Source organism: Ambystoma mexicanum, chromosome 6q (genome assembly GCF_040938575.1).
Source record: "Ambystoma mexicanum isolate Mex_15411 chromosome 6q, UKY_AmexF1_1, whole genome shotgun sequence".
NCBI classification, from domain to species: Eukaryota; Metazoa; Chordata; class Amphibia; order Caudata; family Ambystomatidae; genus Ambystoma; species Ambystoma mexicanum.
In genome coordinates this window covers 1,265,121,910-1,265,148,842 of record NC_090937.1, presented here as the reverse complement: position 1 = coordinate 1,265,148,842, position 26,933 = coordinate 1,265,121,910, and the positions used below count along the sequence as shown (strand labels likewise).

Here is a 26,933-nt window from a genome sequence, read left to right as displayed (position 1 = left end):
GTGTATTCCCCCTGGGAAGGTACAAAAATGTTCCACTAAAAAACTTGCCCATTTTACAAATACCCTGGCAGACAGAGACGTTTAGATATTTAGGCATAAACATATACCACAAGTTAGAAGCGGAACACAAACATAATACAGAGAAGGCGGTTGCAGGCGTAAGAAAAAGCATGGTATTTTGGGCCAGATTACCCCTGGCCATGATGGGAAGGGCAGCGCTGCTCAAAATGGTGGTCTTGCCCAGACTTCTGCATTTCTTCACAAACATACCATATCTGCTCCCCAAACACTTTTTTTCCAAGGTCCATAGCTTGTGCAGGGGCTTCACATGGCACAATTCCAGAAATAGGGTGGCCCTGTGGAAATTAAAAACAAGGGGGGCATAAACCTGCCGAATTTTGAATTATATTACTTGGCGGGACAGTTGTATGTGGCGAGATGGCTGTCAGAAGAAGAATCGGCAGAGACCAGGCTCCTACAGGGCGTCTCCGCCCCATACTTTCTAAAAGAAACGGTGTGGTTGCATAGAACGAAGGTGGCTGGGATGGGGGGACTGTTGGTGCTGGTTTGGGAGGTCTGGCATAGAGCAACAGTGAGGGACCTAGACCCGCTCTCACAGCAGGTCCCGTTGGTGGCATTATGTGGGGAAGACTCCCAGCTGATCAAAGGGGTCCGCAAATACTGGGAGCCGGTAGGTCTGGCCACTCTGGGGGACATATGGCAGGAGGGGGAGGCGGTGGGATTCGAGAAGCTGGTGGAGGAGACGGGGTAAATAGAGGCCAATACATTACCTACACTAGGATTACAAAACGGGTGAGGGGGAGGTGGCCTGAGACGGTGCTGGCAGAAGAACCTGACGCCTCTGTAGAAACGATGTATGTTTTGGAAGGTGGGCACGAAATATCCCGGATATATGAGCTCTTGAGCGCAAAAGCGGGGAAGGAGTTGCTTCAATTGAGACTTGACTAGGAGGAGGAGGTGGGAGAACCCATGACAGAGGGACAGTGCCCAAAGGTACCATAAGAAGGTGTCCCGGAATGCAAGACTTCAGCAGATCCAGCTGTATGTCACCCACAGAGCCTACTTGACCCCCGGCAGGGCGGCCAGGTTTGGTGGCTCGACCATACAGAAATGCCCCAGGTGCGGAGAGGAGGAGGCTGGGTTGTTACACATGTTCTGGGCTTGCCCGGAGGTGGGGACATTCTGGGTAGAACTGCGGATGAGATTGGCCTGCCGGGGGTGGAGCTAGACGTGGGGTCTGCTTGGGCATGCATGCTGGGGAGTTTTCCTAGGCCACGTAACTTAAAACATATCAGTAAAATGAAAGACCTGGCTTATATTTTGGCCAAACGCAGAATTGCGATGAGCTGGAAAGCTGCCCATAGGCCTAGAGTGGAGATGTGGTGGGCAGACCTCCTGAAATGGGCCGAAGCAGAAACCACAGTCTGGTACGAAGCAGTCACGAGTGGGGGAGAGGAAGAGGTAGGCCCCCTGATAGCCTGGAGACAGCTGGTGGCCGCAATGGCAAATCCCCACCAGGTGGATCAGAATGTGGAAAATCGGGAGGTGGTGGCAATAACCGAGTCATCTATAGATGCCCAAGATGGTGGCACAGATATAACGGCTCAAGTTTGTGGGGTGGGAGGGGGAGGACAGAGGAGGGCAATAATGTGATATCTGAAAATTGATCAAGAATGTCCTAAAAAGTTGTAATGTTTGCAGTGTTTGGTGAAATAATAAAATAAATTTTAAAAAAAGAAAACGTTAAAACCATTTTGACAGTTTGCCAATCAATTCTGTTTCTCTTTTGTGTTTGCTGGGGGGAAATTGGGATTGACATTTGAATTCTGCATTCCTAAATACCTGCTCTCTCTCCTCCTATCTCTTTACATTGCATATTGGGGGGTTGAGGGGTGTGCAGGGGGAAGTAGTAACCTCATTGCCATTTGATTGAACACACACACACAAAAGTATTATTGCTGTGCTGAATTGTTTTGCTCATGTGATCATATTGTGTGATTATATTGTGAACTACATAAATACATATTTTAACTTTGCAAACCAGCCTGATTCCTGGTTCAGTGTGACCGGCGGGGTTCCAAGAGAGGGGCGTGATATAAGTGGTACATCGTTCAGAATAAAAGAACTTTTAGACACAAAATAAATAAGGATTTCAGTTGTGCATTACAAGCTAGTCGTTGACTTAGGTGAAGTGCCGGATTTAAATCACTTACAAGGTCTTTAATTGTAGCCTTGATTTCACCTATTGTTATGGGGGTTTCTAGAGCGTTGCATGTTTTCTCCGAGAGTAATGTCGTTGGTATTGCTGCCAGGTAGTCACCGATCTCGTTCTCTGTAGCATGGTTTATAGTGATAACATCGAAAATCAAAAAATCAAAAGTCAAAATCTCAACAAAATGTTTTTTTAATGACGTTTTTTATTCGAAATGGGGGGGTTCTCCCCCCCACCCTCCCTTTCTTTTTACATGCTAGAGCCAAAAAATAAATGTAAATAAAAAAAGAAATGATTTGACTTTTTTTTTTCAGCGTTTTTTTTCCTGCGATTATGGCTTTAGACTTTTTTTTCGATATTATGACTGCACACCCTGTAGCATCGCTCTGGGGCGAATATACCCTTCTGACCTCACCTGCGTTAGTGACCACCGCGCCGTCATGCCTGGTGATACATGGGATGGTTCCACTGGCCTTTTCAGTGCGTACCAACCGTTCCAGGAGTCTGGCCAGCCTATCCTGTTCCCTGTGTCTGCACGCCACCATAGGCCTATCAAAGTAGCTGAGGTCTCTGTCTGCAGCTTCTCAGAAGAAGTCTAGGTGCATTTTGATCTCGGAGGTGACCTGGGGGGTTGGATTAGTTAGGTATTTTGCTTGTAATCGGGCTATGATCTCTTTGGTTCTCCTGACTTCCTGCCTGATGTCCCGGAGCACCCTGAACTCGGTAGACATTGCTATCCCCCTCATATAAACTTTAAACGTTTGCCATAGGGTGCTTTTCTGGCCGACCGAGCCATCATTATTATCATAATAGTCTGAAATATGTTGTTCTATGTTCAATCTAAACACCGGGTCGAGGAGTGAGGTGGGTTTAAAGTGCCACTGTGCCCTTTCTGGCAGACCTTCTGGTATGTCTATGGTGAGTGACACAGGGGAATTGTCTGACAGTGTCCTGGGGAGTATCCCAGCCCCTGTCACCCAGGCCATGGCGGTGTTAGACAGCAGCCACAGGTCTATTCGGGAGTGCATATCATGCACTGTGGAATAAAAGGTAAAGGACTTTTCGGACCGATGGAGTGTCTGCCAGGCATCCCTCAAGGACAAGTCAGCAATATGTATATGGAGTGCTCGAGCTGCCCTAGACAGGGGCCTGGGGTTGAGGTAGGTACGATCCAGATCAGTGTCGAGAATAGTATTGAAATCGCCCCGCAGAATATTTGCATTTCTGAAATATTAGCTCATAAAACTGGGGATCGTCTATATTGGGGCCGTAAATGTTTATAAGCAGCACTTCTGCTGTGCCCAGCCTTCGGTGAACCAGCACATATCTGCCATGGTCGTCAGTTTCAGATGTATAGTTCGTGAAAGGGAGGGTTTTGTGCATCAGGATCATGACGCCCCTGGCCTTGGTGGAATAGGAAGTATAGTAGCGATGTTCACCACAACGAGGGGAGAATTTACGGTCTTGAGACTCTTGGAGATGTGTCTCCTGTAGGTATAGGATCTGTGCCCCCTGCCGATTCGCATATGCTGCTCCCTTTCGTGCCTTCACTGGGTGTCCCAGGCCTCGGACGTTGCAGCTCAGTAGTGTAACTCCAGCGCTTTTGGTTGGCTTGTTTGTTTATTCATTTTTAATGTGCACCAGACACGGGGGTATCAGGGCGCAGCATATAACAACAGATGCAAAGCTGAAAATATTTGTTACAAAACATAGTCAAGGATACAAAATAATTACAGGTTTAGCAGTAATTCAAACTATAAACAAGGATACAGCAAAAGATCAGAATATAAACAGAGTGACATCTATATACAGCAGATACTTGACTGACTATGCATACGATTGGTATTAGCCATTACCCTTCATGTGTCGATATGTATGCTTTATCAATGCGTGATCATATGTATTGTGATCATTACCCGTTTAATTTTGTCTGTGCAGTTTTTTTTTAACATTTTCTCCCCAACTCTGAACCCTACCCGCCTTCCCCTCCCTCATAGTACCCAGGACTTCAACTATGCACCCCCCACATCTCACACCTCCCCCAAACCTAACAGAATTAAACTATGCACTCTTAGGCAACCTGGAGTACCGGCTACTGGTATCCAGAAATGTTGCACGGTTCACCAATTTAACAATCTTAACTTGCGTTTCTCACACACATTATGTATACCTTTTGATACTAAGGGTTGCATCAGACATTGTACATTACTGTAATCACTAACCGTATCACTGAGTCTTCAATAACCTCTATATGCTTGCAGGTATATTTGCTGGTTGCTGGTATACTTCTGAAAAGCATAATAACAGCTACTACAGGGCTAAGCCATGGCGGAAGTCCATCCTTTCAGGCGCCGGCTAACAGTGTCACAGATGAAGTATTTCACCTCCCCTCATTCCGCTTCCAGGCCAGGCTGTGTTCCGGGCAAGGGGATATTGGCCTCTACGTAGGTTGCAGCTTCTTCCAGAAATGTGAAGAAATAGTTCTTATTCATGAACGGGAATTGCAATCTCGCGGGGTACAGCATGGCGTATGTGACCTGGCGTCCCTTAACAGTTTCTTCATGCCTATAAATGACCGCCTTTCTTGCTGCACCGACAGGGTGTAGTCCGGGAATATTCTTATCACTTCGGATCCTAGCCGGATTTCCTACTTGTCCCTGGCTGCTCTCAGTGCTACGTCTCTGTGCCTGTAGTTCATTAGGCGAGCAATAATAGGCCTTGGATAGGCGCCCAGCTTAGCTTTCGCTGCAAGAGATCTGTGTGCTCGCTCGACAGCCAGGTTCGCCTAGTGTAGTTTTCAGGAACTCTTCCACTGCCTGTTCCATGGGGCCTTTCAGGGCATCCTCGAGTATCCCCACTATGCGTATATTGCTCCTCCTTGACCTTGCTTCCAAATCCTCACACTTCAATTTGACAGTGCATAAGCCCTTAGCCATGGCCGTCACGGTGGTCAGTCAAAAGGCCGAATACATAATACCGAATGTCAAAAATCTCGAAACCAAAATCTCGAAACAAAAAAAATATCGAATTATTTATTAATTTATTTATATGTGTTTTTGGGGTCAGGTAAGTAAAAAAAATGGTTAAAATAAAAAAAAAAACAAAAAAAGGGGGGTTGGGGGGGAACCCCCCCATTTCGAAAAAAAAACGTCATAAAAAAAAATTCGATATTTTTTTTTCGGCCTTTTGTTTTCGAGATTTTGGTTTTCGAGATTTTGGTATTCGGTATTATCACTATGAACCGGCCGTCACAGTGGACTTCAGGTTGTCCACTGTGTCTTCTACCATACTTATCCGTGTCTCAGCCTCTGTGATGTGTTGTGTCATTTTTTACATTTGCGTGCTCATTATATTGATGTTGATGTTAATGTCATCTAGTTTATCATTCATCGCTGCGAATCCTTGCTGCATAGTGGTTCATTGCAAGTCCATAGGTGTCGATGTGCCCGCCATTTCTGGGCTGCCGATAGCTGCAGATGGAGTGCTCGGTAGCTTCGGGCAGGTGTTGTGAACCTCTCAATCGTACCACTTTTATTTTTATTGAGCGCCCTCTTGGGCATTATCTTGTTCGTGGGGTGGGTGGACTGATTCCACTGATGGAGGGGAGGATGTACCTGTGTGCTCCGGGAGTTGACTTAGGGAGTTGAGCAGTTTACTCTAGTGTTCTTTATGTAAGGGAGAGTGGTGGTCCTCTGGGGGGCCAAGGGTGGCGGGCCCCGACGGAGGGGTTTCACAGTCTTCCACGGAGCACAGTGACCCCAAATTCAATCTGGCGGCCTACACGTCCGTGCAAGCCAGTGATGATAGAGTTCCCGCTAGTCTTACAGGGAATGTCCTTCCTGCAACCTGTTCCAAAGATGTAACTAGCAATGTCTCTCTTTCAGTTCTTCCTGTCTCGCTCACCCTGGGAGCACGCCATTTCAGTCCTTCCCCTCAGCGTGAATTTATGCTTGTGCCGCACCTCAGGTAACCTTTCAATCATGGTGGTTTACTTCGGTAGGCAACCTTTGGGCATGCTCCAGCCTGTAAGATGGGTCCACGTTTGATAGCTGTGCCTGTTATGAGGTAGCCCGCTAGGGCGCTAACATTTGTATGGAGGTTACCCAGACTTGACCCCACACGTGATGCGTGGGGCACCACAAGGTCTGGCCGTCCCCTCCTGCCTTCTCCCTGCCCTGGCATGCGAGACGCAGTGTACCCGTCACATAGCTGCTATGGGGGTGCAGGTATATCGACATGCCAACACAGGAGTGACAGTGGGCGGAATTGCCCAGCGGAATCGTCTTGCACACTATGTTCAGTTGGTGCAGTGTAGTACGCAGTGGGGGCGTAATGAGGCCCACCCGATCTGGTGGACTCAGTGGCTTGACCCAGTCCATAGTGTCACAAGGCTGTGAGCACGATAAGCAGAGTATGCAGTCACCCAATTTAGTGTAATTATGACTCCCTATGTTCGTGCGGGAGGAGCCCTCCAGGCAGCCTACCCTCACATAAATGCTTTGTATAAGCGCTCATGGCATGGGTGCCATTTTCTTGTCCCTGTGTCCTCCTGCTTGGTGCAAGCGTGTGACTGTGGCACGCTCGGGAAAGTGCAAAGAGAGTGGTTCCCTCGTTGAGGCAGAGGTTTAGCTCATAACGGTCTGATGGATCCAATTCCTGGTAACGTACCGCTGCCGCAAGGCGTCCGGATGCAGATTTTCACGTATTGCTTTTTTCACTTTTTTCTTTTTTTCCCCCTTCCCGGGGAGCGGATGGGCACCACAACACTCCACCAATTCCTCGGACTCTTGTCCCTTGGTGAATTATGTGCTTAACTGGGTCTTCCCTCGAGATGGGGTGAATGTGCGTGAATGAGCATTCCTGCCAGTGGGGGTTGGGGGAAATCCCCTTACCTCGTATGCGAGCGTATGATGGGTGCTTCAGCCGTTCGTGTGATCCCCCTGATGGAAAGGATGCTGTGGATCTCCACCGGGAATGATATGGAGTTATGTGCTGGCCGGGGGGGGAGGCGTGGATGAGGTCACCGCGCCTCAGTCCCTGCTTCTGTGGCAGGTCGCCCTGGCGAGGTCCGCTGCTCCGGATGCCCCCTCACTCCTTGCCATCACCCCGATCAGAGGGGATCTTTTTGTGGTCGCGCAAGCTACTTCCATGCCTCCAGCGATGCTGCAACGGTGGGCCCCACCGCCCTGATGCTCTGCACCGTTCTATAATCGTCCGCCATCACGCCATGTGTAAATCAGGGGGAGGAGCTCTCGAAGGGTGCCAAAGCTCGGCGCATCTGAGGGAGCCGGTCGCGTCACTCCCATTTCACGCGGGATCGTTCCCCCACTCGCTGAGAACCGGGTCTTGCTGAAGGTGCCTCACAGGGTCCAGGTCATCGCCTCGCTGACTTGGCAGGGTATACAGCTCGGTGTCTTACAACCTGGCTGAGCGCGAAGCACTGCTTCTTTCTTCCTCTGCTGTGATGGCCGGTCCTCTTTCAGGAGAGCGTGGCGCGGACCCGCTGGGGAGAAATATTCGACACCGTGTTACTCCAGTTTTGCAGGACGGATTTTTCCAATTTGTGTACCTTCCATGGAGCATGACTTTATAATGCTTTCCCTGCATTTAGGTGGAGAACCGTGATGTTTTCAAAGCATTATCGTGCTGGACTCAGTTGGCCGCTGCATGCAGCTCAGCGCTCAAAAGGGCCCCCCCGTCTGTCCACAACTTGAACCTACTTCGCCAGCATCTCCTTCTCTATTACTTAATAGTGCTGTTCTGTGCATGTTAATGCGTTCAAGGCAAATGCCACTGTGTAGGTTTCTTTTCATGCTTGTTGCATTAGTGCTGGCCTATTCAATAGGAGCTTGTGTCTACTACTATGATTGGTTCATTCTTTGGATTGAATGGCTTGAGACGAGGAGCTTCTGTTATGTCTTTCTTTATTTCTTTGAATGCTGTCTTGCATCGAACCGTCCACTCAAATGTTCCTCCTTTTCTCAACAGTTTTCTCAGATCCTCCATTTTGTCTGAAAAGTCTCTTACAAACTTGACGTACTATTCAGCCATTCAGCTCTCCTTTGGTTCGATGCCTGCTGCTGAGACTGTGTATCCTAGGAAGTCCAATTTGACTTTGTGTAGTTCACACTTTTCTTTTTTTTAGCCTAAATCCTTTTCTGTTGGTCTGCCTAGTACTTTCTGAAGGGCTCCTCTCTAGCTGTACCATGGATCAGTATGTCACCTTAGAAGAAATTGACATTTCCTACATCTTTAAGTGTTTCGGTCATGACCCGTTGGAATACCGATGGTGCTGAACACAATCCAAATAGTATGCGCTTGTATTGGTACGTGCCATACAGTGTCAAAAATTCCATCAACTGTCTTGACTTTGGATGTAGTTTATGCTGGTGGTATGCACTGGTTATGTCCAGTTTAGAAAATATCTAAGCTCCTTGCATCGATAGCAACATCTCAAATCTGAAAGGAACTGGCCAATTCTGCTGCAGTCTCTACCTCTGCTGCAGTCTCTACCAATCCTGTCCCTTCCCAGACCTTCTGCATGGCTCTGGCTTCTCATTTCATCTCTGAAACTCAGGACATCCTGTCCTCTCTCTCTTCCTCTCCCCTTCCTCCCTCTACTCTCTGCTCTTCTTCTGGCCTTTCTTCATCCACCTCTCCTCCCTCCATCTCTGCCTTTCTCCTGTTCTCCCCAGATGAGGTTTCTAGACAAGTCTGATATATGAAAGTATCATCAAAACAGCTTCATCCCTGTTCCTCCAAAACCATCAAGGACCACATTGACTACCTGGCTCCTGCTCTGGCCGACTTCTGCAACCACTCCTTCGCCACTGGAGCTTTCCCTTCCCCCCTGAAGCACTCCTTTGTGCACCCCCTACTTTAGAAACCCTCTGCCGACCCATCCTGTCCGGCTAACTATCACCCAATCTCCATCACTCCTTTCTTGGGCAAACTCCTGGAAAAACTGGCCATCTCCCAGCTCAATCTTCTCACTGAATCTGTTGGCTGTCTTCATGATCATCAGTCTGGCTTCTGAGCTGCCAGAAGCACAGAAACTGCTCTCCTGAACATCCGTGAAGACCTGCTCTCCAACCTTGATTCCAATGTCCCCTGTGTCCTCATCTTACTTGATCTCTCTTCTGCCTTTGACATGGTCAACCATGCCATCCTGCTCAACCGTCTGTGATAACCTGGGTATCACCGGTCAGGGCCTGGCATGGCGGACCTCTTTACTCTCTAATCGACCCTCCCAGGTCACACTTAGGTCCTTCCTCTCCTCTATCTCTAGTGTTCCCCAGGGGTCTAACCGCTCTCCCTGGCTGTTCAACCAATACCTGGCACTTCTTGCCCACCGCATTGCTGCTCTCTGCCCCAACTTCCAGTGCTATGCGGATGACACTCAGCTCATTTTCAGGCTACCTTCAGACACCTCTTCTCCTTCACTCATCTCTGACTGTCTGTCTGCTATCCAGGAGGGGTGTGCTGCCAATGATCTCTGCCTTAATGCCAGCAAGACTGAGAGTCTCCTCATCGGCACACCCGCTCCCTCCTTTCCCGTCACTCTCTGGACGGCCTCTCCTGGCCCTCTTCCTGCTCCCACCTGCGAGGCTAAAAACCGCAGGGGCATCTTCAACTCAACACTCTCCTTCTCTCCTCACATCTCTGACGTCTCTAAGAAGTCACACTACCAGCTGCACCTCAGAGGTATTCTTCCTTTCCTCTCCTTCCCCCAGAAGCTCACTGTCTCCAGAGCTCTGGATCTCTCTAGGCTGGACTATTGCAACAGCCTCTTTCTAAATCTGCCTGCTTCTACTCTCTGCCCTCTGCAACTCATCCAGAACAGGACTGCGAGACTTGTTCTTGGCCTCAAGCCCAGGGATCATATCTCTCCAGAACCGAAATCTCTGCAGTGGCTCCCAGTGGCTGCGAGGATGAAGTTCAAAACCCTCTGCATTGTACACAAGGCCTTTTGGGGCCTCAATACCTTCAACTCTCTCTTCCTAAATATATTCCTTCTTCACTCATCCGCCTCCAACTCCCTCAGGGTCAGTCGCTTCTCCAAGCAACAAGTTGGTGGCAGATCTCTTTCTTCGGCTGGGGCCTCCCTCTGGAACAGTCTTCCTGCCTCCCTGAAACTTGAGGACCATCTCCGGTTCCAGAAGCCCATCAAAACCTTCCTCTTTGCCTCTGCTTTCTCCCCTCCTCTCCTCTGCTGAATTCCTGGCTGAAAATGAAACTAAACTGGTTACCTGGCCACCTTCTGATCTCGGGCCCAGGTCCTCTCCCCCTGCCAGTTGCACACCTGCACTGCCTCCCTGGCAACCCTCGAACTTGGGGACTGTTTTATGTATCCCTACAGTCCCCCTACAAGCACTTGACACTTGATGTCTGCACTTACCCTTGCACTTGCCACCAGCTGGCCGTACTGTTACTTCTTGTTTTATTTATTCTATTTATGCTTTGTACTGCACTGTCCCCTCCTCCTTTCCCCCGACATTTTCCCCCTTCCCATGCATTTGCGCGATCTGAATGTCACCTGGCCTAGTAAGATCGTTGTCTCTGTCTTCCCTCCCTTGCCTTATCACGCCTTGAAACACTTCTGTATAGGCACATTATAAATGCCATATATCATATCATATCTGATATGTTCAACGAGTGGAAATTGTCACCCACCACCTCCTGATTCAATGCGCTAGGGTCTATGCACGTTCTTTCTCATTATTAGCAGGGGGTTTAGACATTCCGTAGTCTCCACTGTTTTGATTATGTTTTCCTCCAAACACCCTCAACATCCCTTGCCATTCTTCTCTTGCTGTGACTGGCACTACTCTCACCTTTTGTTTAATGGGAGTGGCACAAACTTTTAGTTTGATTTTATGCAGGTACCCTTTGAGTGAACCCATTGTGTTGTCAAACACTTGCGCATACTTTTCCAGTGTGTCTTGTTTGCCTGCGTTTTCCACCGCCATATCTTGATCTTTAGCATTTGGATTCCACTTTATGAGCCTCATTACGAGGTTGGCGGTACAACCCGCCGGTAGCCGGTGGGTTGCTGCCAACCCAGTAACACTGTTTCCGCTGCCTGACATGGCAACGGTGCCGGTGCTTCAGTGAAAAGCCTGCTGGTAGGGGCATGAACTCCAGGCAGGTCAGGCCTGCTGGGAGTTCCGTGCCCCTATCAGCAGACTCTATATTGCCGGTCCGGAAAGAGTGCTGGTACGTTGCTATCAGCATCTTTATTTCCGGACAGCCAAGCGTGTACTGAGGCCCAATGTCTAGTTCTACTTAATGTCACCAACCCAGGAGTGCATCACCTATGTCAGTGACGTACATTCTCCTTTTGGTTCGCCTGTCTTTAAATTGTAGTATTATTATTATTATTTTGGTATTTATTGATTGCGGACCTAGCTTCAAGAAGCAACAGAGCGCTTTAACAGAGGTATGCAACAATACAGATACATAATGGAGCACTTAACAGTGGTATACAACATCACAGATGCATAACGGAGTGCTTTTCAGAGGTAACAACAGAACAGATATACAGCGGGGGTAGGGCACAAAACACAAAAGAGTAGAGTATCATGTTTATGTGGCACTTATTTTAACTACTAAAGTCCTCAGACATTTAAGTACTTTACCTTAGACTCTGAATCCCAGAATAATTTTGGTTTCTCAGTCAGGGTGCAATGTTTTATTATGAGCTATTCTACATCCTCAACACAAGCAATTAAGACGCTATTTAGTCGTTCGAGACTCTTTTGTAAAGTAGTCATTTTCCCCCATTTACTCAACATCCTAATTTTTCTCTTAACTCTTGAACTTATACTTTCGGTCTCTCTTTCCGATACTCTGGTTCCTGCCTTAAATGAGTCAAGTAAACATCCTTGTAATCCACTACGTGAAGGCCTTTGGGTGTAATGCTTAGCCGCAGGAATTACTGTCCTGATCCACACCTTATCAGCCCACACAGTAGCAGTCCAGATCCATCCCTTTGAGCCATCTGCCACTTCTAATCTAAGCAACGCTTGAGCAGCAATGCCTTTGGGGGAAACATATTAACAGATCCACTCCTATACTGACAACTCATTCTTGTTAAGGCACAGAATTCATCAGGAAGAGCTTTACTACTTCTATGGCATGGCCTTTCCCAATGGATTCTGATGACTCACTACATGATGCGATTTCAGGCATGTTAAAGTTGGCATACCCAGGATTACCATGCCTAAAATCACATATGCGGTTAATGTGCTTCAATCTACACCATGCATGGATCCACTGGTGGTCACTAAAAAACGTTCAATGACTGTAGATTAAACTTGCTTTCTCCAGGTGGAAAAAACAAACAACCTATGTGAATACAGCCCCTCTGCCAGCATCAGAATGATAATGCCACAGTGACATGTGGTTTCACCGCACAGAGCAAATACAAAACGGAATTGAGGTATGGTATTGAAGCCTCTGTACATAAGAGGCATGTCACATGCAGTAACAGCAGTGCCCATTACAGAGCTGGCCGCAGAGCTGCACCTACGCCATTGGTAAGCCTAGAGTGATCTGTGCGAGTAACACGCCAATTCAGAATCAATCTCTAGGCTTCATTCAGCAGATGTTACATCCCTACTATGCACTGGGATTGAGCTTCGTATATCCTAGACAGATTTTCAAAGTCTGATCAGACTGTCAAACCACACACCATAGTCATCAGGCCACTCAGCAATGCCACAAAGGGTTAACGAAATATGCATAGTCTGCTGCACTCTTAGAAGAGAGACAAAAACATTGTTTGTGCTTTTATTTTGTTTGTCTCTTTTCATATATAAGATGAACTTTAGTTGGGAATGTACAACTACACTTTCTTCACAAATGGTTGTTAACTTTTCCTCCCCCTTTAAACATCTGAAATGTGCACTGTGAAATTAATAACAGAACTTGTGCAAACTACGTTTCATATAATATACAATGAGCAAATAGCAATGTTTAACAAATTGGTGGACTAAATCCATGTGGTATGACGGTAGCATTGTTGAAGCACTGAGGTGGTTATTCTTGTACAACCGGACACCCAAAGGTAATGCAAACTGTAGATATAGTATGCTTATACAAAAAACAGTGGCAGGCTAACGTCCTCAAGTCGACGAAACCCACTGGCAGGCACAGTGCATCTATGAGGGTTTTGGCCTTACACCAGATATGCGCTCCAGTAATATAATGTACCATGTTGCTCAGAGGCAGTGTTAACACGGGGATGCATACCTTCATTATTGAGGGACAAAACAGATCTACCTTCTGAGAGCAGTGCTTTACCTAAAAAGCAGGAAAGAAGGCAGAAGATCCGGAAGACAGCAACAAGCACGGTTAGAGACAAAACAAAATAGGGTTCTCCCTAAATAAGGCCACTGTAAGGGAAGCAAAAAGGAGATAACAAATGGCATGCAATGTCATTTCTTCCTCATATAGTTTTCAATCATTTCAATACAGATTTAGAAAACATGGGCCTCATTACAAGTAACCCAGTAAATCGCTGGTGATTTTGTGATGACGGTGGCACCGTTTCCGCTCTCCGCAATCACGGAAATCACTGACCCATCCCAAGTACACGGGCACACGCATTCCAGCTTGATGGAAACGGTGACCCTAGGACCACAGAATCACCCTAAAAAACCACTGTTAATGTAGTTATCGTGACCCATAATGCCGTGCCACCGCTACTGGCATGTTCACATCGGGAACACCAGTGACGGAAACACAATCACCGGCAACGTCATTGCAGTACCTGGAAGTTCAGCGCAGCCATTTTGGAAAAAGCAATCCATACCAAATCTACCACTTCCTGTTGCCTTCCGGATCCTGAAACACCGGCAACATGTCTGGAGGAGGAAAATCACGGTGACCAAAGTCCGCATGCAGAACCCCAGATTAACAGAGTCAGAACTCAACATGCTGACTGACACAATAGTGGACAATGCTGGGGTGCTCTTTTCTGCTGACTGTAGGCGCACCAGCCAGCAACGGTAAGGCCACCATATGGGAGGAGGTGGCAGTTAAGGTGTCGCCAGTGGGCCCCATCATCCGCAGTGCACGCAATTGCCACAAGCAGTGGCACGACCTCCGCCTCAGAGTGAGAAACCTGCTGTCTGCGCACAGAAGGGAATATGGCAATAGGCGATGGGACGGCATCACCCATCAAGCTCATGCCCTAGGAGGAAAGATGCAGCACTGTGCTGCATCTAGAAGGCATAGAGGGAGTCGGGTCGGCAGAGGCTGGTGCTGGAGAACAAGCAGAGGGTGGTGAATAAAACGTGCAATAACAGGAATGTAGCAGCGTACATGCCAATGTAGCACACATGTCCAACTGCAAATCAATAGACTACTGCCAAACAAAAGGTGGCACACCAACCATACTTGGTGGCCAAGTGTGCACAGACACATACCCCACCACACACAGAAACACACAACTCAGCACATGCGCACTTGTCATGCACAGAGAATGAACACAGGAGGACCAACACATGTTGCATGAAACTCCCCCCAGGTATCACGCATGCACCACAGCTGATAACACACTGCCCCCCCTCAGACCCACACCCTCTACAGCCACCCTATCCCCTCCACGCATGACTGCCCATCACGCAACATGGACTGCTGACCATTCCCTGCCATGATCCATGCAAGATGTGGAAGGCCCACATCCTGATGTCAGTGTCCTGCCAACCAACAATTCCCTGGCCATCCTCCATGTGCCACCATCCCAGAGGCACCCTCACCAGCCCCACTGACAACCCTAATGCAAATACCAGTGGGGCAATGGTTTGCACTAGGCCTGATGACAGCAACAACCCACACTCATTTTACCTCTCACCTCCCCTCACCCCTCATGCACATCCTGAGTAGTCATCCTGTGATACAGATCGGCCAGCCAGCCCTGTGACTACTCCGCTCCCGGACTGGTAACCCTGCACCGGCTACCTGTGATGACACAGACCCATACCATTATCACTGGCCCCACACACTAGGACGTCTGTGGCCTCGACCCCCATGTGTCACACTGAGATGGGGACATGGAGGTCCCATCCCCACCAGCGCACCACATAGGCACCTGCCCATGGACACCCAGCCCTGTACTCAGCAGGGACTGGTTCACCACATCACCTGCAGAGTACTCCCTCCCCCCTTCCACGTGACCCTGTTGCTGGCATTAAAATGTGAATAGCCCCTTGTGAGCGCCCCACGCACTACGCCCGCTCATGTACTCATACCCACAACCTGCCCTCCCGAGCATGGAAGTGTGTCCTGCACTTGCATGTTGAACATGACACAAGGGCCAGTATGGCTGCATCGGTTCAATACACTGCCCATGCTCCACACCATCCAAATGAGGTTGACCCGCGACACCTGCAAATATGCCCCATACCACATATGAATGCAAGAACTGTATGCCTCAGGCCCAGGCATTGAATGTAACACCAACTGAACAGCATGTTGCAATGCCATAGGGCGCCACAAACTCCTCTGATCGCATGACCTTCTCTCCCACACAGGGACGTCCCCGGACAGCGAAAGAGGTGGTCCCAGCACATCCAGGTCGGCCCCACAGAGGAGGAGTAGGCAGACGCCATACCCCACCACTGCCGTGGATCCCACTCAGGCAGCTTCCCCAACCCAGGCAACATCAGCAGCTGCCCCAACCCAGGCAGCAATCGCAGCAGCTCCTCTTTCGGAGCTCCTCCCCTCCATGCAAGGTACCTAGGCACATGGGTGCATCCACTGATGAGGATGCTGGGCTGGATGCCGGTGACACCACTGATGGCACTCAGATCATACGGCCTATGAGCGTCCAACCTCCAGCCCCCATCGCTTGCACAGCCCAACACCATCACCCTTCCCTAGCATCAGGGATATGGATGCAAGGCTCAATCTGCTTGGAGGAGCGACATGCAGAGATGGCCGGGCTTGTGCGCCAGCACCTCCAGGAGTCGACACTCATGGGGGAGGAGATGCAGCTCATGCGCGCAACTGTGCAGGCCACTGGCCGGTGATGTTGCCGTGGCCAGGGTCGGACTGCCTCAGCAGTCGTCGTCCTGGCGCGGAGGGTCCGGGAGTGCAATGAGGCCATTTCATCCATGGCTCAGAACCTTGCACTGGCCCTGCATGCCATGCTTCAGCACAGGCTATTGGCTGGTTCTGACCCACCATCCACCAGTACAACACCTGTAGGAGGATCCCAGCAGAGCAGCCCAAGGCGCAGGCCCTCGCGCCTCTCAGCCCTGCCATGGAAGGGCGGGCCATGTGACAAGAAGCCACGCAAATTAACATGGGACACACATGGTTTGAGTCTATTGTGCGCTAGGGTGTGTTCAGAGTTTCACAAGTTGGGAAGAGTGTGTGGGGTGGGGTAGTTTGGAGGTGGGGTAGTTGGGGAGGGGGTGGTGGGCCACCAGTTCTCTGTTTCCTATGCATTAGTCAATACACCTGGTTTCACATTGCAAAACATGACCCGACATTCATTTTTTGGTGGTAGCGTGCTTTATTATTTGTGCAGTCTCACATGCAGTGCATGGCCTAGGCCGTGTGCTTGTGCTCTGTGCCCAGAAGTAATTCTGAATTAGTTCATATCAGGCTTTACGCCCATCCCTGTCATCCCTGCGATGGGGCATTTGTATGTCTGCATCAGAATAACTGCAGCCATCTCCCTACCCTGGAGGCATGTCCATGTTTCGGGGCAGGGGAATGTTACGCATGTCGCACATGTTGTGAAACATGGCACAGGCCAGGACGATCGTGCCCACTTTCACAGGCCTGTTCACCAGTGCCACCTCTGATTGGCTTAGGCAGCAGAACCTTGACAACAGGAGTTCAAAGGTCTGCTCAATGGTGCACCTCGTCCTGATGTGCGCATGGTTGTACGCATTCTCCTGGTGGGTCTGTGGATGCCTGACAGGTGTCACAGCCATGGCAGCAAGGAGTATGCTGAATCACCTGTATTGGAGAAACAAAAGGGAGGCAAGGTCATTGTGGTGGTTGAGGCAATGCAGCCATGTCTGGATGTGGGTCTGCAACGTATACATATGAGTATTTGCACTTGTGGCCGGACAATCACCTTCCTGCACACTGTAACACTCACTGCTGTTTGGGAGGTTTGTGTGATTGGACTCACATGGATATGACGTTGGGGGACGGGGGCACAGTGTGGACATGTAGAAGTAGGTGACATGGATGTGATGCATTCTGGTGCCTTTTGTGCATGTCATGTGTCTGTCCATCTGTGTCTAGATTGTGATGTGTCGTTCCGTTTACTCATGTGCCACATGCCAAACATCGTCTCCCTTTCTTGCAAGCAGTTTGTGTCCATACATTCCCTTGTTGCCGGCCACACGTCCACTGGTGACAGTGGATAACCCCCACTCCCCCATTCCCCAGTGCACATGCTAGGTGGTGTGTGTGTAGGTACTTTCACTCACCCAACAGCCAGGTTTGCTCTCCAAAGTAATGCTCCATGTACCCTGGCAGTGTGTTGTTGCACAAGACCATGGAGTCATGCATGGATCCAGGGAAACGTGTACAGCAGTTTGTGATGATCAGGTCCACATCACAGACATTGCGCTAGACCACCTCAATGGCATGGCTGGCCACTAGCTTGATGTATGTGTAGTCGAGCGCTCCTACTACATTGGGCATGCTTGCCAGGGCATGAAAACGGACCTTGGTGGCATTCACCTGGGCCGGTGTCGTGGGGAGGGTGATGTGCTGGGACACATGACGCAGGAGGGCATTCAAGACCTGCTTGATCACCTTGGAAAAACCAGGCTGGGAGATTCCATACAGCTCCCCGACAATGTGCTGGTATGTGCCGGTGGCCAGGAAATGCAGCACGGACAACACCTTCAGCAAGCGGGGTATGGCAGTCCAGATGCCAATTAGACTCAGGATGTCGTCGTGGAGGAGGTCCACTACGCGGAGGATGGTCTCCCAGTCCAGTCGATGCAGTGTATGTAGTCAGGGTCCAAGGTGTGGCCCTTGTGCAGAGTATGGGTGGTCGCATGCTGGGTACTACCTACTGTCCATTGTTCCTCTGCATCATCCTCCTCTGCCTGTTGGCCTGTTGCTACTGTTGCAACCCCTGCTCGTGGATGTGTATTCCAGTATGCAGAGGGCAGCATGGTTGTGTTGGAAAGTGTGTGGGGTGTAGGTGTTGTCCTTTTCAGCAGTCACAGTGTTCATGGTGTGCAGCTGGGCTGATTAGGGGCACCTGTGGGCCGTTGATGCACACCTGAGCCTGCTTAACGCCTGCTCCGCGCTGTCTGTTTTTCCAGCACGATTTTCCCAGTGGCACCAGCATTTTGGTGGCAGTGTTTCCATGTAGACAGCAGTCGTAATGCTGCCTTGGTACTGTCACGTTGGTGTTTCCGGCACGCCCTTTGGGGTTGTTGGTATTTCCATTGATGGTGCTGTTGGCTACGTGCCACAGTGGATGCCGTTGTTACTGGCATCGCAACTCGTACTGCGACGGTCTGGAAAATGTGCCGATAATCAGTGTTACTGGCATGTTGTTTCCAGACCGCCAAGCTTGTAATGAGGTCCCATGAGTTCTGCAGCATACATTTTGAGATACAAATAATTAACTTGTCACAAGTTCTTAAACAGGCTCAAGTGGCTATTTCCTTTAAGCTCAAAAGTGCATGAAAATCAGCCTCCTTCAAACCAAATACATTTCTGTCATCACAAGGAAAGCCTACATAAAAAGAAACGTGGGGCGGGGCATTCCGGGTGTATAATGTAAAACGGGCTCTCTAACATTGCTGTGGCAAACCAACGAACAAGGTGATGGCCTGTAATCTAATGTGGCCTTGGACCTGGATATCAAATGATTTCTGCTGGTTAGTTAAGATGCAGGAAAGGTTAGCTACTTCTAGAGCTAAAGTTTTATCATCAGCACAAAGGAGAGATGTCAAAAAGCCAATGTCCACTATGGGTATGGCATTCCAGGAGTCCAGGATGGGTAAAACAGTAAAGCTAACAACAACAAGCAACCTCACATGTTTGTTAACTGAAAATCGACAGTACGAATACCGCAGGAAAAGTGACCTTTTGTTTGAGAACTCTGGTCCATAGAAATTAAACGAAAGACGGTGAAACTATGAAACTACATTGCATGTAAAAATAGCATTTGCTAGTGTGATCAAGAAATGAGAGGCCTAGAGACTATTTCACAGCGATGGTCGTAGCACAGTTAGATAGCTTAGTGTCTGAGATTTCAGTAAATCACGCTATACTGTTGTCTAGGTATTTTGTGGTGGTTTCACAAGGGTTATCGCCAGCTAATGTAGATTCATTTTCAGGTGAGTTTGGCTTTTCTTCAGCTGCCGTTTTTCTATCTTTGGAGTTTGGACAATGTTCAATATCAGTGCTACAAATTGGCTTCTCCTGCTCTTGGGCCCCTTCAGAGTTTTCAAACACTTTTTCTGGGATGCCATCCTCGTTGCCCACAATGCCAAGTCCGCCCTCCTGCTCATTCTGACCAAGTGATAGAGCAGCAAGATCCAAGTGTTCTGGGCTGGACAATGGCGATTCACCCGATGAGGAACTACTAACAGAGCTTTTCGATGTCACCGCACTCCCCAGGCTGTTCTCCACTAGTTCTGCTGCAGCAATTTCTTCAGTTAGTTTTATGATCTCATGTCCCCGTCTCTCTATTTCCTCTATGTCTGAAGGTATTTGTGGTAATGAAGAAGTGAGACGCAAGCTGTTGAGACTATTGTTGAATACTTGGGAATCGGAGATACGAGCAGTTTCCTCTGTTGAAATTAAGAGCCCAGGAGATTTGCTTCTTTCTACTTGCTTGTCCTTCTGATCTACTGAGATGGAAACAAAACAGGATATAATGATTTGGTTGTGCACAACAATCAGCACTCAAAGTATCAACGAGACACAGCACACCCCGTTGTATATAGGCACTCCAGCAATAAACATGTAGAGGCCTCTTTGCTTGCATTTTGTGTCTTATAAATGCAGAACATAACCTTGCATACTGCATTATAAGCAAAGATCATATGACATGAAAAGAAAAGCTGATTTTCACATACAAATCGCATTTTTTGGCTGCATCTTAACTTAACCATGGAAAACAAGGAAAACACAGAACATAAAAAGATTGTAAATTCTCTAGGACGACAACAAATCGTGTCAGTTTGGTTTCAGGCTTTGAAAGACTTAAGGAACAATTTGAGATTTTGTGAGGTGTGTTTCTGAGAAAGGAAACTGCAGTGCAATCTCCCTTTCGCCCACTCACCAAATATGTGTTTCTGGCACTATGAAACCAATTTATCTTTAAGGGTTAAAGGGGAGGCGAAATATGCTCTTTGTTCCAGATACCAGCTACACATCTGATATTCCTTTCAGAAACTAGACTAAATGGACATCAACGTGGCTCTATTTCACACCATTCTGTAAGTGTTATTGTAGCCACTGTACCCAATAACAGTCCTTCCCAGATAACATATGTTTCAGATTCTAGAAAAGTATGATACAGCCTTGCTTGATTCGAATAATTTGTTGGTTTGGATGACACGAACACTAAGTTTTAAAAGCAAATCGGGCTGCTAAAAATAATTAAAGAAAAGCTGCAGTCATGGTAAAATCATTAATATGCATAGTCTTTATAGGTGTCCTGACATCAGTGATCTCTGGGAACGTACGGATACATGGTGCAAGGGCTAGAGCATCTACAGGTTTACCAAGGAACCCTCTCATTCACGTCTCTGCTGCAGATCCCTACTCCCACCACACAGGGATTTATTTCAAGATTGCATAATCAGTTACAATAATACAGACTCCCACCCGCCCATACAACTACCAGACTTTCTTCTGTGGCCTTGGAAGAGAGAGTTCACACAAAAAGAAGCTTAGCTGTCTCTTCACCCGCCTCTCCCTCCCCTCCAACCCTTTATCCAGAACCTGTGAGGGTTGGCTGCTGAACAGGGAGGGCACACACACAAGGCCTCATTACAATAATGAAAGCTAGAGGGGATGGGAATTTTTACAGTTTTCATAAAAGGAGCTGAATGAGGGTGCACGACAGCTGCATTGCCACTTTTGGAGTTGGCTCTGGCTCTACCCAGGGGGCAGTGCCTTATCACACCTCTATCCGAAGAGCACTGCAGAAGGTCATTTCTTGTGGAAGTGAATACGTCTATCTGAAGGCACTAAGAGTGGGTGCTTCAATCTACCAGCGTAACACTATCGCAGAGAAAACAAATGATGTTCAGACAAGAATTAGTTTAGGATACGTATGTTAGGTGCTCTTTGAATGGTTATTTACAAGGGTATCAAAAGTGAAAATTCAAAGTCTTTATTTGTGGGCATACAAAAGACACTAACTGTTCAATGCAAGGTCACAGCGGTACATGGTGTACAAGTCCCAAATGCCCACATAAAATCAAAGGGACATCCTAACATGCTAAATAAGTGTTTTGAGTTCGTCCACGATTTAAGGCTAGCTCAGAGGCTAGGGATGTAGTCAGTTGATGGCTTTGAACAGGCACATGTTATGTCATGGGCCCCTTCATTGTTTTCAGCCATCACGTAGTGTCTCTGGGATGCCGGTACTCCTCCATCCTGTGAGGATCACGTGTACACAAGTCACATTCCAGCTGACTGGCAGCGCAATGATGTAGGCTGCAGTTGAGAAGGCCACAAGTTGGTACCTCAAACTCTAGGGTTTTTGACAGGTTGCACCCCTAGTTTTCCCAGACACATTTAGTGGGAACAATGCACAACTACAGGATTTAGCGCTAGATTTTAGAATGGGAGAGTGTGCCTGCAGAGGACAGATGTGATCCCTAAAATCAATTGAAAGCACTGAGACCAACGAGAGGGCCTTCTTCAGAGTAAGACGGGTATGGATAGTTACTTGTGGAATGGAGGAGTACATGTTGTGACCCGTGCCCTCTGGAACCTAGGGTCCATGATGGTGGACAGGATGATTTGCATCACTGTTGAGATCTGTGGTCGTAGACCGCCCTGGTATAAATGTAAAGCAGGAATAAAAACTAAAACAATCCAAGGATGCTGCACTATTGTTGCAGTGTAGGACGCTTTACCTTACAAATACAGATACAAGGGGTGATATCAAAGCCATTGTAATTTCTGACCATGCACCGATCTTTTTGGATATGAAACTCACTTTCCCTTCACCTAAGTCAAACCATTGGAAGATGAACGTCACGCTTCTGGATGATAATGATGTTGTGGATAAAAATGTAAAAGAAGCAAAGTTTTTTGTGGATCAAAATTGGACAGTTGACGTGAAAGAAGAATATGTATGGGAGGCCTTTAAAGCTTACATGAGAGGAATGTTGATAGGAATGTTGAGCAAAAAGAAAAAAAGAGACAGACACTGAGATTATAAAGCTGAATGAGGAAATAGAGAATCTTGAAAAAGAAAACATGCTGAATTTCTCAATGAGCTCATTTGGTTTCCTGAAAAAAAGGAGAAGCTAGATGACCTGCTTATGTCAAAGACTGAGAGACTATTATTTAGGACAAAATGCACATACTATGAGAAGGGCGAAAAATGTGATAGGCTACTGGTTCATCGATTAATGTCTATGGAAAATGAAAGGATGATTAAGGCTATTGAAAAGAAAGATGGAAATATATCCTTCGATCCTACAGAAATTAATGATACTTTCAAAGAATATTACTCAAATGTATACTCTTCAGAGGTTCATATAACTCGGGAGGAAGTGAGAAAATGTGTTGATGGTTGCCATTTGAAAAGAATAAAGTCAAAATACATTGATTCCCTAAGGAAAGATTTGAATGTGGAGGAACTCAAGTCTGCTGCTAGTGCACTGAATTCAGGGAAATGTCCGGGCCCGGATGGCTTACCGGCCGAACTGTATAACATTTTCCCAGAGGAAGTTTTTCAGCTTATGTTGGCTATGTTACATTCATCTTTACAGGAAGGTCGTCTTCCAGAGACTATGAGGCATGCATCGATATCTGTGTTTTTGAAGGAAGGGAAATCTCCAGTTAAAACGAGCAGCTATCGGCCAATAAGCTTATTGAACATAGACAATAACATTTTTGCGAAAGCTTTGGCTCTGAGAATAGAGGACTCAAAATCTGATATAATTGACCAGAGTCAGACCAGATTTGTTAAAGGGAGGCATGCCTCGGATAATATGAGGAGACTTTTGTTGACTTTGTTTGAGACTACAGAACATATGGAAGAAGTGGTGGCGTTGTCACTGGATGCAGAAAAGGCTTTTGATCGGATAGAATGGAAATATCTTCTGGTAGCCTTGGAAGGTTTTGGATTTGAGGAAAACATGATTGAGTGGATAAAGCTATTATATACGTTACCTACAGCCAGTGTGAACACTAATGGTTTGGACTCGGATACATTTTAGGCAGAGATCGTTGGCGGCACACCACTCCTGGATAGCAGACAGACAGTCAGAGATTAGAGAGGGCGAAGAGGTGGCTGAGGTTAGCCTGAAAATGAGCTAAGTGTCAACCGCATAGCACTGGAAGTTTGGGCAGAGCGCGGCAATGCGGTGGGCAAGAAGTGCCAGGTATTGGTTGAACAGCCAGGGAGAGAGGTTATAACCCTGGTGAACACCACAGGTAGAGCTAGAGATAGAGGAGAGGAAGGACCCAAGTTCAAACTGGGCGAGTCGGTCAGAAAGGAAAGAGGTCTGCCACGCCAGGGCCTGGCCGGTGCTCCCCATGGTTATTACAGAGACGGTTGAGGAGAAAGGCATGGATGACTGTGTCAAAGGCCGAGGAGAGATCAAGTAAGATAAGGACACAGGGGGTGTTGGAATCGAGGTTGGAGAGCAGGTCTTTAAGGATGTTCAGGAGAGCAGTGTCTGTGCTTCTGGCAGCTCTGAAGCCAAACTGATGGTCATGGAGACAGCCAGCAGATTCAGTGTGAAGACTGAACTGGGAGATGGACAGCTTTTCCAAAAGTTTGCCCAGGAAAGGAGTGATGGAGATTGGCCGATAGTTAGCCGGGCAGGATGGGTCAGCAGAGGGTTTCTTAAGAAGATGGTGCACAAGGGAGTGCTTTAGGGGGAAGGGAAGACTCCAGTGGCGAAGGAGTGGTTGCAGAAGTTGGCCAGGCCAGGAGCCAGGGAGTCAATGTAGTCCTTTATGGTTTTGGAGAACAGGGTGAACCTGTTTTGACTAGACTTTCATAGATCAGACTTGTCTAGAAACCTTGTCTGGGGAGAACAGGGGAAAGGCAGAGAAGGAGGGAGGAGAGGTTGCTGCAGAAGGGCAAGAGGAAGAGCAGGGGGTGGAGGGAGGAAGGGGAGAGGAGGAGAGAGAGGACAGGATGTACTGAGTTTTAGAGATGAAATGAGAAGCCAGTGCCATGCAGAGGGCCTGGAAAGGGACAGGAGAGGTAGAGACTGCAGCAGGATTGGCCAGTTCCTTGCAGATTTTTAAGTTCAGCCGAGTTGTTAGATGCTGCAGAGACGTGGGCTTGGAAGTGAGCGCTCTTCTTGGTGAGGACAGAGAGCCAGTATTGCCTTTGGAGCAGGCGGTAGGCCAGTTTGTCAGAGGATGTACATGAAGCATGCCATTTCCTCTCAGCCACCCTGCACTTGCGTTTAAGGGTGACGAGGTCTGAATCATACCAGGAGTTGCACTTGGCCTTGGGCTTCAGAGGGATCCTCATGAAAGGGGCAAGAATATCAAGCGTATCGGATATAGCAGAGTGGAGCATGGAAAGGGCTGTGTCAGGGTGAGCGTCAGCCAAAGGGGGTGTGGGGGTGGGGTGAAAGTGGCAGCGAAAGCCTCAACTGACACGCGCTTCATGGGTCGGATGACCGAGAAAGTGGGTGGCAGTGATGGATCCGGCTTGGCCTGGTGGGTAGAGAGGATGAGCTGGGAGGAAAGGAGAAAGTGGTCATTCCAGGAGAGAGGAGTGGTGAGAGGGACAGAAAGGGGAAGGTCTGAGGAGATCAGAAAAACCAGAGTGTGCCCTGCGGTGTGCATCGTGCCAGAGGGGAGAATAGAGAGTGAGAGAGAGTCTCAAAGGGCGCAAAAGAGTCCAGAGGAAGGACAGGAGGCATCCTGGTGGATGTTGAAGTCTCCAAGAAGGAGGAGTTCAGTGGTTGAGACCAGGAGTGAAGAGGTGAGGTCTGCCCACTCAGAGAGCCCTCTCAGAGATGAATCACCACAGGCAAACCACCCCCTTGCGGGACACCAGCAGAGAGTCCAGCCTGGAGCTGGACCCAAGAATGAAAGGTGTCATTGCGAGCATCCCTATGGCGCCTCCGATAGGCGTCCACCAGGTTATATGGCAGGAGCCACCTCCTGATCTATCCAATTGGGGGTCCAACCCCATATTCAGATCCCCGCCCCATACTATGGTTGCATCACGACACCCGGCTAGTGGGACCATCACCCAATCAAAGACATTAATTAGCACCGACAACATTCGTCCCGTAGGAGTTCACCAATGCGACTTTCATCCCCTCCAGGATACCACAAACCAACAGGGCCCTCCCCTCATCATATCTTCCCACCGACATCAGGCAAAATGTAGCCCCTCTGCTCATCAGGATTGCCACCCCCCTTGCATAGGATGAGTATGATGAAAAGTACCTATCGCACCCCGAGTGTGAGCCCCACCTGCGTTCTGAGGAGGGGATAAGGTGGGTCTCCTGAATAAATACCACCTCCACCCGGTGCCTATGTAGATACTGCGCCACCAACCTGATCTTTGAGGGCCAATTCCCCCCTCCTATATTCCAGGTGGCTACCCTAAGGGCCATCCCCACTTATCAGTACCAGGTAAGCGGATCCAGGATCCCCCAGAGTAATTGCACTAATCATTGCCGGCCAGTAGATCATTGCGCAAGGACCCGGGCCCCAAACAAACATCACACCACAAACCTTCCATAACTATAATTAGCCCCACCTCACCTCCCCAGTCTCCTCTCACTCCAGCCAGACCCATCCCCTCACCCCCTCAGGCAACCCTCAACCCACCCAAAGAACCTGCCCCCACAAACCCAACTATAAACAGAAACAATGCTGCGCTTGGGGTTCTACTACCCATCCAAGCAGGTGTTGGCTCAGCCACCCAAGGGTAGCCATAACACAATATCAAGGTGGCCCGAACCACCGGATCAAACATCAGAGGTCCATTTACTGCGTTTTTGCATCCAATCTATCCTTCTCCAGGCCCATCTCGGGGATCAACCTAGCCGTCCTGGCCCTGATTACTGGACCCATTCCGGGATCTTGGATGGTTGGGACGCTGCAGCCTGCTGATCTCATCCAGGAAGGAGCTGGCCAACTCCGGGGACAGGAAACAGTGTTTTCCCATCATACTGAATACGAAGCTTTGGAGGAAAGAGCATGAAATATTGGATATTGTTGTCTCTAAGTTTGCTTTTCACCCCTGCAAAAGACCTCCTCGATGCTTGCACTGCCGCTGAAGAGTCTGGGAAAACCTGAAATTTGTCCCAGTCATACTGAAGGTCCCCCCTCTGCCTGGCCAGGCAGAGGATTGTGTCCCGGTCCATGTAATTCAAAAGGCGGGCTATGATGGAACATGGAGGTGTCCCCGGCACAGGTCACGGCGCTGGGATACGGTGTGCCCTCTCGATCACAAACATAGTAGACAGCTCTGTATTTCCAAAGACTTCTTTGCAAAGGGCTTCAACAAACTCCTCCATATTAA

The 26,933-nt window shown here is 48.4% G+C and overlaps 1 protein-coding gene across 4 annotated transcripts in view; it reads right to left on the bottom strand.

The window, feature by feature from the left end:
- Positions 1-13,010: 13,010 nt before the first annotated feature.
- Positions 13,011-26,933, bottom strand: part of CCDC149 (coiled-coil domain containing 149) — a 647,083-nt gene continuing 633,160 nt past the window's right edge. For 2 of the 4 annotated variants that reach the window (XM_069631872.1, XM_069631874.1), the window contains one exon: positions 13,011-20,082. In XM_069631872.1, the coding sequence (XP_069487973.1) occupies positions 19,493-20,082 (590 nt within the window). In that variant the 3' untranslated portion in view covers positions 13,011-19,492. Of the gene's footprint in view, positions 20,086-26,933 lie in introns of all 4 variants that reach the window. The other 2 variants (XM_069631871.1, XM_069631873.1) reach the window with 1 other exon arrangement.